Here is a 13,160-nt window from a genome sequence, read left to right as displayed (position 1 = left end):
ACTGTTTGATGTTTCAAAAATGCTTTAAAACACTGCCTCTAAGTTAAGTCTGTCTGCTCTGTGCCATAGCTACCAGGGGGTGGAGCTGAAATGTATTTAGTGATATTCATGGCTCATCCTGACAAGGATTGTGATTATTACTTGAGTTGGCTACTTATCTCCCTCAACATATAACCTAATTTCTTACAAAGAGCATACAGGATTGTAAAAATTGAATGGTGTCATGTCTTTTAAAAGCCTTCATCTGTGTTTACTTCTGATGAGTTATTATCTTTTCTAGATATGTGATCACAAACCCTCCCTACGAGTTTGAGATGGTGCCCACGGACTTGATCTTCTGTTTGATGCAGTTTGACCACAACGCGGGACAGTCTCGGGCCAGCCTATCCCATTCATCCCATTCCTCCCACTCTTCGAGCAAGAAGAGCTCTTCTGTCCACTCCATCCCGGCGTCAGCGAATCGACAGAACCGCAGCAAGGCCAGAGACTCACGAGACAAACAGAAGTATGTGCAAGAGGACAGGCTCTGAATGGCCACATTCCCCACTGTGTGTGAGACTTTTACCACCATCCATCCATCTTTCCCAGTTGGTGATCCTCCCCAGTTGGTGTTTCCAACCATAACATTTTCCTTCCTCCTTCCTTTACTTTTCCCACTGTTGGAGTTCCCATTTTCAGTTTTATTTTTGGTTGTTTTGTACTTACCGTTCATATGTATGATTTGCATGTGTTTCTCATTTTGATTTCATTGCCATAAAACCCTTAAAAAGCTGCTGATGCCTAGAGAGGGGAAAACCTTTGAATCACATCTCAACTCTCAAATCCTTGTCTTCTGTGGTCTTGTCCAAAAAGAGGCGTCTGGAGCTGAACTCCTGTTCTTTCAGCACACGCAACCTATGCAAACTCGAGGCTGGCTTCTGATTGTGAGGCTGCCCATGCGTGTGACCTGTGAGTTCAAATCAGGCAGAAAGTGAGGAAATCTTCATTTTTAGAAGATGATCCATGGAGAAACCGCTGTCAATACATGTTTCATACTTTGGAATTTCAAGCCTCCAGACAGGCCTTGTGGGCCATTTTAGGTGCAATTGAAAGCAGCTGAGATAAGACATTCATGCTCAACAGCAGCTGTTCCTCAGAGTGTTGAGGACGCTGACCACGAGACCACAGCTGACCAAACAAGGAAGTACTCAGCGGAATAGCCGGATGGGTCCAAATACATATGTGATTTTTCAAGGTTATTTCCCTTTGAGCACCTGCAGCTCTTTAAGCACAACAGCAAGGAAGCAGACGGGGCCAAAAAGATATTTACGAGAGCAGGAAAGAGCAGGAACAAACAGAACACAAAGAAAACCTAAAGGCTTTTTGAGAAATGCCATAGAGCGCAACAGGAGCGCATAAGTACACTTAAGTTAGCTTTTTAGTGACAATTGTTTTCAAAACAGGAGTAGTCACTAAGAACCTGTATGTTTTTCTGAAGCGAGTTTATAATTGTTCCAACGTTTCTTTTATCTCTCCCTTTAATTTAGTTCCTTTCCTGCCAAGTCTGTAATATTTACAAATGGCTTCAAATTACCCTGCTCGATTGTAAGCCTTCACACACTGTAGAAATATATTGGTCATACTGTAGAAGATTGAGGACATTCACTTGTGTAGGTCTTTTAAGGTTATGCTGTGCTTGTATCAGCCACTGCCAAGTAACTCCACGCCTGGCATTGCCAACTAATTCTGCAGGAGTTTACTGCCCAGCAGGTTTATGATGATCATTGTAAAGAACTCCATCATGGTGATGCTAACTTTATGGTGGTGATTGCTCACTAAGTACATAACAACCAATATCAAGTCGCTCTCCTAAGGGACACTGCCAAGAATGCCTAGGGGAGCCGCCACCAAGTAACTCCATGGCAGTCACTGCCAACTCTATGGTGGCTCAGCCAATAAAGCCGACAACTGTCACTTCCAAGTGCCTCTTCGAACGTTTCTACCAGGTAGCTCCACCATGATCACTGCCAATTGATGTTAGCGGTTTGCTTTACTACAAACTGTGTACAGCTGTTACTTGTACCATGTAAATATGGAAGCCTCAAACAACCCTTTACATTGGATCGAGTCTGTGAAAATTCTAAAATACTGAAAAAGAATACACTTGTGCTGTATTGCTGTGGACCCATTCCCAGACCGATGTCTTGTCAGCGTATTACCCTTTACTGGACAAACAACACAGGGAGGGCTAGTACCAGTGTACCTTATCGCCTTTTTCATGAATCTACCATCCCATTCTGTTACTCATGTTTTGTTTATCACAAATAAGACTTCTAAACAAAGTGTGCAAGCACCACATAATGGATCCCTTTGGTCATTCCTTCTGTAGCTTCAAATTTTATGAGGCAACAGAATAATAAGAGTAGCTTTTTGCGCTATGAAAGGGGCATCTAGATGGGCCTATGGGACAGTATTATGTGACCATCTAGCTACCTTCGGTCATAGAGTAGGAGTTTGACATTTTTCTATTTTTTCTTTTTTAATTTCGTGAAATATCTCAGACATTTTAGGAAATTACCCATTTGGAGTGAAATGTGCTTGGCCAGTAACTCACCAGACATTTCCATGTGAGTGCAAGTACACGCTTCACGTTCATATGTCACTTGACATCAAACAATATACGGGAAGGGGATTGCTTCCAGCATAAGTGTCTCCGGGTGAGATATTTTCTGTGGGTCAGACATTTTCTGAGCAAAAACGTATGCAAAACTGGGTAATGTGAAATTTCGAGCCAGCATGATTTATTTGCTTAGGTCTAGCAGAGTGATAGCATTTGGCTTCCTTAATTGAATTAGATGGTGATTAAGCTACGTTATTTCAGAGAAATTGCTATCAGTCAAAAATGATGGTTCAAAATTAAAAGATGACCTGCCCAAAATGTCCCATTTCAATGTGTGGCACAATGCTTTAGAGTTTCAAGCCCGAAAAGAGCTTATTCCTACTATCCTTTCAATAAATCCCTCCCTGACCTATGTGCTGCAGGACTATAGAAGAATTACACCTTCTCTAGTGCAGGGTTTGTCTTGGGCACCAGAAGTTGTAACGTTGCATAGCTAGGGCTTGATTGAGAGTTTGCCGGATGAGTTATTCCTTCACAACCAAGGTGGATATCCTCTCCACCTTATTACAAGGGCCATAGGATGTAATGCGATTAAAATAAGACGAAGGGGTGTCCGCCATCGTATATGCCGTCCACCTTATTATAAGTGCCATAGGATATAATGCACTTGTAATGAGACAGACAGGACGTCTGTTATATTTGTGACAGAGTAAGCCGTCTGCCAAACTCTAAATCAATGCACACACAGCCTCTGAAAAATATAGCCCTCACATCTCTGCCATCAGACTCACTAAAAATTAATGCAACCATCCGAAGCATTGTTTGTAATATACAGCCTCTTTGAATGTAATATACTGACATTTTCCAGGCTTCGGGCTATGAATCTGATGCAATTTTGTCTAAGCAAAAAGTCTCTTAATTGCATTCTAACATATCATACTGCCTGTTTCTGCTGCCACATGAAAAGCGCTAGTCGTTCGGGTAGGAAGCTGTGCGCATAATAAATATTGAATTTAAGTCTCTTTAACAAAAAGGTTTGTCTTCAATAGGCATTTCAATCTTTTAAAAGAGGAATTAGTCATCTATTGCATAGAATAAATACGTGTAGGGATCAACCATGGCAGTAAATGCTGGTTCTCCAGGGGTGCGTTACAAGGCAACATTTTCACACCTTTTTTATTAACGGTGAAGTCCAACCTCGTTTAGCTCAGAGCTGTGTCATTATATAGACAAGAATAGACATGCAAAGACAATCCTGCACATGCATAGAAATGGATTGCACAGATATGGTCCCTAATTACCTAAGCACAGGCACAGCACATACCCAACCATCACATACATATCATACATATATGAAGACAGTAATACTCATGCACAGCATATGCCCACCCATGATGCAATATGCACAGCCATGCATTGCACATACCCTCAATTATATACATGTGGACATATTTACAATGCCCCGATGCCACCTTTATGCTGCCGGAGCATCACTTTTGTGACGATCCGGAGGCGCATTGTGCAGGCCCATATTTACAACGCCACGCAGAGCCATCCTGTGTGGCATTTAATGGCCTTGTAAATATGGAGTAAGGTAATGCCATACTCTGCATGAAAGGGGCGTTCCATGGGTGTTGCTGTGGGTGTTCCCACGCAAAACCCATGGTTTTTGACACTGCTGCAGATTTACAACATAGCGTAATGCCGGGCAGCACCAAAACTAATACCTTCCCAAAGCAGACGTAAGAGGAAATGTTTACGTTTCTCCTCGTTTTTCCTCTTTCCACATGTGGTGAATTATTCTGCAGTACAGATAGAACCTCCATTGATGGTTTTTGTTCAGGCGGGTGTCCCTTCCAGCACACAAACAATGCCAGCAACCATAGTGCAAAGGTGCCTCCGATGGCGCATGGCTGCCGTTTGTGCGCTGGCAGAAAGGACGGAAATGCGCTGTATTTATCTTATAGATATGGTGCATTCCTGCCCTTTCCGTGTAGTGTATGACAGTGCAGCCGTAAGGCTTGCTGCGTTGCCCTACGCCAAAATATTGCAAATATGCCCCATGGTTCGTGCATTCCAAGCTATTACTTGATATGCCCAATCATGCATAGCAAATATACAGTCACTATGTGATAGGTACAAACATGCATAGCAATACTAAGTCAGTACATAAATATACGGACACATGTATAGCGTGTAACCAATCAATACATAATGTACAGAACCATACATAAACAGCAATTAGGTAAATATACAAAGACAAGGTTAACACACGCACAACCAAAGCAAGCACAAGTCCAGAAATGTGTTACACAAGCTTAGATACTCAGAGCAAATGCACAAATACCCATAAAACGTGCCCAGGCGTTCACTATAAATGAATAGGCATATAGTGTGTATATACCATTTTCTTGCTTTGCAGATTTCATTCAAACAGAAGACTTGTGACTTCAAAATGCAGGAAAAACAACCCGCTCCAAGGAGATTGCTATTTCTGACAGTAGTTCAAGGGCTGGAATTGAAATCTGACTTTGAGATACACCAGACAATTGAGATATTTAAGGGTAAGGAACTCCACTAGGTGTTGGAGAAAGAACAGACAGAAATTAAGGGCGGAAGTAATGACTTCTCTTCCAAAACAAAAAAGGCGACTCCTGATACCATGACTCAGTCCCATCCCTACACTCTGACCGTGTAATCTGTGATACTGACTTATATTGATTGACCTCAAAATCTTTCATCCTCCTGTCCTCAAAGCCCTCACACTCTTCTTTTACAATTGGAGGTTTGCCATTATTGGTCACAAAATCTTCAAATCATCTAGGGCCAGATGTAGGTAAATCCGATTTACCGACTCTTAAATACCGACTCATTCCGATTCGGTATTTAAGAGTCGGTAAATGGGAAGGAGGCAGATGTAGGTAAAAAATTACAGATTCTGTATTTCCCATTGATTCCTATGGGCCTTGAAGCCCATAGGAATCAATGGGAAATACAGAATCGGTATTTACCGATACGGTAAATACCGAATTCTGCAAGGGTGCAGGGGGTGTCACTTTAACACCCTCTAGCACCCCAAATCCGGACTTGTGTGCCATGTGGCACACAGACATGCCCTAAGGGCATGTCTGTGTGTCACATTGCACAGGTGTGCATGCACAGATGTGCATGCACACCTGAATTCGGTATTTTAACACCCAATAGGATTGGGTGGTAAAATACCGATTCTTAAGGGCCTGTGGCACTCTTAGGAGTGCCACCTACATGTGGATATTCCGAATCGGTAAATATACCGATTCGGTATTTTACCGATTCTGTAAATTTACTGATTCGGTAAATTTACAGAATCGGTAAAATATAGGCCCCCTACATCTGGAAACCCTAATACCGGTCGATAACGCCAAATTCGGTCGTTACCGACCGGTATTAGGGCTCCTACATCTGGCCCTTAGTTTTGACTCTATCCACCTTGAAGTCAAGAAATATATTGGCATTGCCCATCTTACTAGAGATGCGAAAGGCGTTTCAATTATGACAATGCAAGAGTCCCTGATGGCATGACCTTTGCATTATTTTTCTCAGGGAAGCCGAAATCTAACTTTACAGCCTTAGGAACCCTTAGATGTCCAGTCCAGCCAGATCAATGTGATACTCCCATCCTGATTATACCTTTGTGCCGCCTCTCACCACCTGACAACACTGTGATATACACTTAGTTCCTAGGAAGAATGATAGCTGTGTGGAAGGTGGAGCTTTTCAAGCCGCACAAGCAAAACAAACAGTCTTTTTTAAGCGGATGACCAATTCTTTCTTAGAGGATATCTCCCAGTGAGTTGCTCTGGAGCCACTCACTGGCAGTGCGGCACAGAGGCCTCAGTCTTTTGGATGGTTGCAGTGAATCTTGTAAAGCTCGCCCTGGTAGTTAAAGGTATCCTCTATCCTGATATCCAGCAGAGGACAGCAGACGTCATTTTAGAGGCAACTATTGGTTCTCCAACATTGTATCTTTCATTAAGTTGGAGGCTTTGAGTTATTCTCTGTTGTCAGGTTGGGGCCTAAGTAAAATATTATACATAGCAGTATTAAAACTCAAACTTTTAATACATTACTATTTTCAGTATATTAAATGAACTGTTTTGGCTTTTGCTGCAGCCAATGAGGTTGAGACAATTAGGACTTCAATCCCATGGACGAAACCATACTTTTTTCCACTGTTGATCATGTGATTGGGATCACTTGACTGAGATCTGCCCCTTTACGAGCACTTGAATACAGAAACGAAAGCATCTTGTTACCTGCTGCTTCGGTCATCGATAAAAGACTTTTACTTTCATATTTCTTACTTGGGGATCCCCACACTCAATTGCAGCCTTCCCAGGCACCCATAGTAGCTGCATACTGTTAGGTGGGTCTGAATGCTTCCAATGCAGAAAAATCTGTCATAACTGGTTCTCCTGCGTCTTCATCATAAATGGAACATAGTTGTAAGCAAGTTGATGCTATGCCATATGGGGATTGAAAGGGGAAAGTTTCTAAATTGAATAGAGCTTCACCGGGTAAACCATACGTGTTTGACAACCCTCTCCATTCTCTTTGATAAAAAGAAAAAACAGAGCCAACATTGTCAATGACTGGGTCATCCATGCCAGTACGCTCAACAGCAGTGTCATTCAGGACAACTTGATAGAGAAAACCTTTGCCACAGAACCCCCTGTTGCTCTGCAACAACCCTATCCCTGTTGATGATCAAGGCAACTCCCCCGTTACCTGTAACCAGAACAATTGTCAACAACGAAGAAATCAACATTATCAGGGACTAAGTCTCCAAGGTCAGTCTTGTTGATAGCATCCTCGACAAAAGCAATGTGCTTACTAGAGCCTTTGGATAGCAGCACATGTCTGCAATCCCTCTAACCATCTTGGGGCATTATTATACATGAGGCGCATTTTCCTTCATTGCGCTGGAGGCCCCTTTGAAAAGGTGCGCCCAGTACAATGAAGGAAATTGCGCCATATTATGATGAATGCACTCCCCCGAGTGCAGCTGCCAACTCGCGCTGCCCTGGGGGCAGCACATTCATGTGAAAAACAGAGCGGTTGCTGTGAAGCCACTCCCTGTTTTTACAGGGCAGGCGGCAACCCTCCTGCACTTTGAAGGGGGGATAGAGATCCCCTTGCAGGCGGGTGCAGTGAGTGACTGCACCCTCCTGCAAGGGGATGTCTGGGGTGTCCATGGGACCCTCCTTTACCCCACCACCCCAACGAGGGCAGCCATCAGGGGGTGCACTGTCAGGGCTTCTCCTGAGAGCTTCCTTGCCTCTGTGCCCGCGTCTGTAATATTGCGTGGGTGCAGAGGCTAAGTGATTCCCTCATTTGCTTGGGGTACTCCCCCATGCAAATGAAGGAATGACCTCTGAAGATAGCGCTGGCCTTTATGTGTACCAGCGCTATCGGTATTACAGAAGGGGCCACACAAGCATTTGCGGATCCTTCTGAAATGCCAAAGTGCTCCTGGGGCAGGATAAGCGGATGCAAAACGCCTGTTGCGCCCCGGTACACTTGTATATTACGGCCCCTGGTGTCTCAATTTAGAGTGCTCCTAACACTATCGCCTCGGATTCTGCCTGAAGAAGCCAAACACCATGATGTAAAGCCTTTGACAATGAGGGATCTTCTGGATTTCCTGGTCAGGAAAAATTCAGTAGGCTAAAGACCATCAGGGTCATGTGTCTGTTGAGCATGTACCTCAGGAAGCAATCATTCACGCAGGACTCGCTCCAAAACGTCACTTCCTTCCTGCCACAAAATATGTGTCTTGTATCCACAAACCTGCAGCTTCAATACTCCATCTGTCTCTAGCACCAACATTGTATGTGTTCTGTCGAAGAAAAACACTCTTCTCGGGGGACATCAGGTAATCCAAAATACATGTTTATTTAAGTACCCGGACACAGTGTGTCAACTGACAAGGAGATCCCGATGCTACCTACCGGACTATTGAAAATGAAAAACAGCCAATATTTATACATTTCTTCACGATCAGAGTTGAGGCCAGTACAAAAAGTGTTGTATGGCTTGACAGGTTAAAGGTATAACTTAAGAAAGGATTCCTGCAATTAGAAACAGTTACTGCTTCCCAAAATAGAATAATCAGTAAATGCTTAAGTTTGGAATTTTGTAATCAAGCCTTCAAAATCTAACACGGGTTTCAAGTTCTGACCATCTGCTTGGACCCACATCCAAGGATAGGTAATTGAATGAAGGTGACATCTTCAGCACAGCAGTAACCTCAAAAGGAATCCTAGCATTCTGAGTAAGGTGGTATACTAGGAATATACAAAACCAAATTATTAACATTTAGATGTAAAGATATTTTTTTGGGGTGCTTTGGAAAAAGCAGCAATCTCCAAACTGGATGTATGCATTGAAAGATAATTCTAAAACTTTGGAGTAATGCAGGAGAAAGCTCTCTCACACTTCAGTTAATCTTGCATAAACGGTAGTACAGCCACACTCTGCAAAATTACAAAACTCACAATTTAATGGAATCTCACTTTTTCCAAAATCGTTGGTCAATCACTCTTAGGTGGAATCTCGCTCATTCGCCAAGTCTCCCAGCCTCGTACACTTCAGTCGAGCCTCACGTATTTTTCACATCACGAACATCATGCTCTTTTGTAGTCTAGTTCAGCCCGCACACCACCAGCCCCAAATGCTTCAATGTAATAGCAGCTGTTACCAAATTAAGAGTTAGGGAGTTATTATATATGGACATACTCGCATCTGAGTTACTGATTTTGGCCCTAAACTCCAACCAAGTTATTTTGCAATGTGCAATGAAACTCATTATTATTGAGTGTGTTGCAGCACCCGGTAAAATACGTTATCGTGTATTAGAACATTGGAATGTTGGGAGCTCTATTGCAGACAATGGAGTGCTCCCTGCTTCTACAGGCCGGTAAAGGCCCGCAGAGCAACATTCCAATGTTCTACAAAGGCTTCTCGAAGCTCGAGGGGATTTATATCCACTCGAGCTTCGAGAACCCTTTGTTAAATTTGTTAGAACATTTTGCCCTCTAGTGGCAGAATGTTCTAATAGCCTTATAGCCCTTCGTAGCAGGGCTATACCTGCTATTGAAGCCCCGCTGTCTCATTAAAGTCCCTCGCCTTCGGCTCGGGCCTTTAACGATTCAGCAGGCCTTTAATACCCAGTATAGCCCGGCGGGCTATAAGGCTATAGTATGGTATATCCCGCTGAGGTGGCACTTCGCACAACTCATGATGAGGAGCATAATATAGGCTTATACCAGCCATTAAAGGCCCGCTCCAGCGTTTTGCTTATGCCTTTAACAAGGGTGCAGGATTTTAATGGCTGGTAGAGGGCAGAATGTTCGAATTTGTAAAACAAAGGCCTCATGGAGCACGAGGAGGTTGAAATCCCCATTGAAATGTTGATGTTCCCGACTTCTATCAGCCATTAGAAGCATGAAGCACTCCATTGTCTTCAATGGAGCGCTCAACATTCCAATGTTCTAATTGTTCCTTTTGCTTATCGTTCTTACACAGCAACGGGCTTTCAGTTATTCCCTGCTTCAGTCAGCACATACAATGAAGTTTCATGAATGCTGATAACATAGGTCACATACTGTGTTTTAACTGTGCAATTCACATGTATGTAATGGTGATACTGGAAGCAGAGCGAAAGGGTAGTTTTGTCACATGTAGAACCCTGCAGCTTTACACATAGTTCAGGGAGGTAATACCACAGATGACAGAAGTTTTGCAGAAAGGCTTGAATAGGGGAAGTAGGCCAACCGGACTGCATCTTCCGCCTGCGCATTTGAGAAAATGTAATGTGGCACAGAATGACGGGCAAAAAAAATCTAGCTACAGAAAAAAATGAATTTCAGTATATGCATCCCTAAACAGAAACATATAATTTCCTTTTTGCTTTCTATTAACAATTAAATGTCGGCTAGTAATCAGCATACTTACTGTCCTTTGTAGTGTTTGTTAAATGAGGCATAGCACAATAGTTTTCAAACGTGGGCTGATGTACAGACACTATCTGCCATTTTTCACTACTTCCTGTTTGCTTTTTATGGTCCTGAGACAGTCCAAACATGTCTGTGCTATTAGGGCAAGGACTGAGCTGGTATGAGACCAAACCGTCCCATCGAGTCATTCCACAGGCACCATTGATTGTTGTGTAGCCCTTTGTGGCTGACGGGTATACAAGCTCTATACCTCAAACCAGCCACTCAGCCTTCTGCCTCCCAGTGGAAGCTGGAAGGTGTAGAGTGGTTCACGTTCTTTTCTGTTGATGTTTGAAGCATGACATTTTTGGGTGCTTTGCTGTGTAAATCGAATACTTTTGTGAGCACTTCTACTGCGAGCAACCCAGGTATGGTCAATTGGGTCTGGTACCATATTATCGCGGACCTAATGTCGTCCGATAAAAACATTGCGTCCTAAATATTGTTTGCAAAAATACGACACAATATTTATGTCGGGCGATATTTCTGCCAACGATGTTCTGATATACAACCGTAAATTGTTGGGTTACAACCTGCATCTGTGTAGAGAATGTAGACTTAGAACTTGAAAAAGCGGTTGTAGTGTAACAGTAAGGGGTCATTTCTAAATTGCAACCCTTACTAAAATAACTGTTTATTTTTACCTCATCTGTTGATACGTTGTTTAGATTAGAAGTGCAGAATTCTTTATTCTCAGGTGCAGGCAGGTAGACTGGGTGGTGTAGGTGTTATTAAAGAGGAGAGGTTGATAATGTAAATAATCGAATGGTAGGCAGTGTCACCTGAGGCCAGAGACTTGAGGGGTTATAAGTAGTGATATCCAGCCATAACAGATCCACTAACCCCTTTATCTGTGGAATGAAACCAAAGGGTTGCGATTATAGTAAGCTGCGCCCTTCCTCAATCTTACAGTTGATCCAGCCATAGCTACCTTCAACAAGCATTGGCAAAGCCAATAGATCTGACATTGGGTGCCAGCATTTTGGTTTTTTGAATTCTTGCTTTGTTTTGTCATGGTTTTTGCAAAATAATTATTGTTGGGGAAGCTCAAGGGCCCTCGTCATTCTAAAAAATGCCTTAGCTAGAAGCAACAATATTTTTGTTCTCAAAAAACAAACATCGTCATTATAGTTCCTGGCGCTGAGGGGATGTAGTTTTTACTTAGATATGCTCATTGTGAAATAACAAAACGCTGTAGCTCACAGTGAGTTGGCCAATGGCTGAAGTGGGCTGACCTGCTACACCATGTTTTAAGCTGAAGGTGGCGGAAGAGAAATGTGGATGACACCATAACAAACCAATGGATGAAGAGGCCTGGCTCACACAATTAATTTTAGTAAAACAAAAAGGGTTGGCTAATGCCAGGCCTAAAAAAAACAACAAAACAAGATGCTTTGTATAGAGGTGAGTTGGCACTGGTGCCTTATACCTAACAACACGGAGTTGTGTAGTGGCTACTCTTTTTTACGCTGCCCATATGTAAGGGAGCTCTGCACAGTGCCAGTTGTCTGTGCCACCGTAAATGCCCAGTTCATCCACATTATTGGTTGGCTTTGGAGATGATTGTTGGGTTGCTCCAAGACTTCAGCTCATTAGCAAGAAAGAACAAGTTCCCTTTTGCCGCCAATTTGTTCTTACCTCCTCCATAGAGGTGGTTACACTAGAGTCTGACGGGTCTCAAGACCTATGAGAGAGTATTAAATACTTTATTTATTTGAGGTAGAGCGACCAGAAGTGGCGTCTAGGAGCTCGAGGTGGCAGATAGAGCAGGATGCAACATGGACATAATATGCCATGCAAGTCAATTTGAAAATGCTGAACTGAGTACTGCAGATAGGTAACATATAAAGGTACAAACAACATATTAACAGCTCAATGAAAAATTCCAGAATGCCAGTCCGGCCCTGCAAGGACCAGAGAAAGGTAAGCGCCCTAAACAGTTTAGTAGGGGTTGGCTATATAACTTGATGGCCTATAGCCACCCTAGAAGCCAAAACCGTAGCAGAATCCTTACAACAGAGCCTCTGGTGACATAGCAGTAGGTAGTAGCGCAGTGAAAATATGAGTAAACAAATAGTATTGGCTTGTTTTTAGATGGATAGCCTGATGGTTCCGTTATTGTTTGCACTGGAAGTCTAGGGGAAGTACTAGGATGACCCGTTAGCGACTTACTAAAATAGAAATTGTGCTGGGAAGCGCAGGTGGTGCCCCTTGAAAGATGAAGAAGTGTGGGGATATTGAGTGAGCTGCACCTGCCATTTGAAGTGCTGGGTACATCTAGGATAGATGGAGTGTCTGACCTCATGTCTTTACACAGACTGCTCTCGTGTTGTGCTCTCTCCCCCTGAACCTCCTGGCTCGTCAGTAAAAGTGCTCCTGGGGTACTGTAACCAATGGGGAAAGAGGCGTGAAACCCAACTTATGCAGCTTACTTCTCTCTCTAAAGTGCTACACGGACGAATAGAATGGGCTCAGGTACGAGTATTACTGGTTATGCATGACCTGCCACTGCTCTCAGGTTTCCT

At 43.1% G+C, this 13,160-nt stretch overlaps 1 protein-coding gene across 9 annotated transcripts in view; it reads left to right on the top strand.

The window, feature by feature from the left end:
* Window positions 1–13,160, top strand: part of KCNMA1 (potassium calcium-activated channel subfamily M alpha 1) — a 1,464,982-nt gene that overhangs the window by 1,382,304 nt on the left and 69,518 nt on the right. For 7 of the 9 annotated variants that reach the window (XM_086922095.1, XM_086922094.1, XM_086922093.1 and 4 more), the window contains 2 exons: window positions 281–505; window positions 13,082–13,110. In XM_086922095.1, the coding sequence (XP_086778221.1) occupies window positions 281–505; window positions 13,082–13,110 (254 nt within the window). Of the gene's footprint in view, window positions 1–280; window positions 1,952–13,081; window positions 13,111–13,160 lie in introns of those variants that run through there. The other 2 variants (XM_086922098.1, XM_086922096.1) reach the window with 2 other exon arrangements.

The sequence above is a fragment of the Lissotriton vulgaris genome, chromosome 5, assembly GCF_964263255.1.
Source record: "Lissotriton vulgaris chromosome 5, aLisVul1.2, whole genome shotgun sequence".
In the NCBI taxonomy this organism is placed as follows: Eukaryota; Metazoa; Chordata; class Amphibia; order Caudata; family Salamandridae; genus Lissotriton; species Lissotriton vulgaris.
This window is presented reverse-complemented; position numbering and strand designations above follow the sequence as displayed.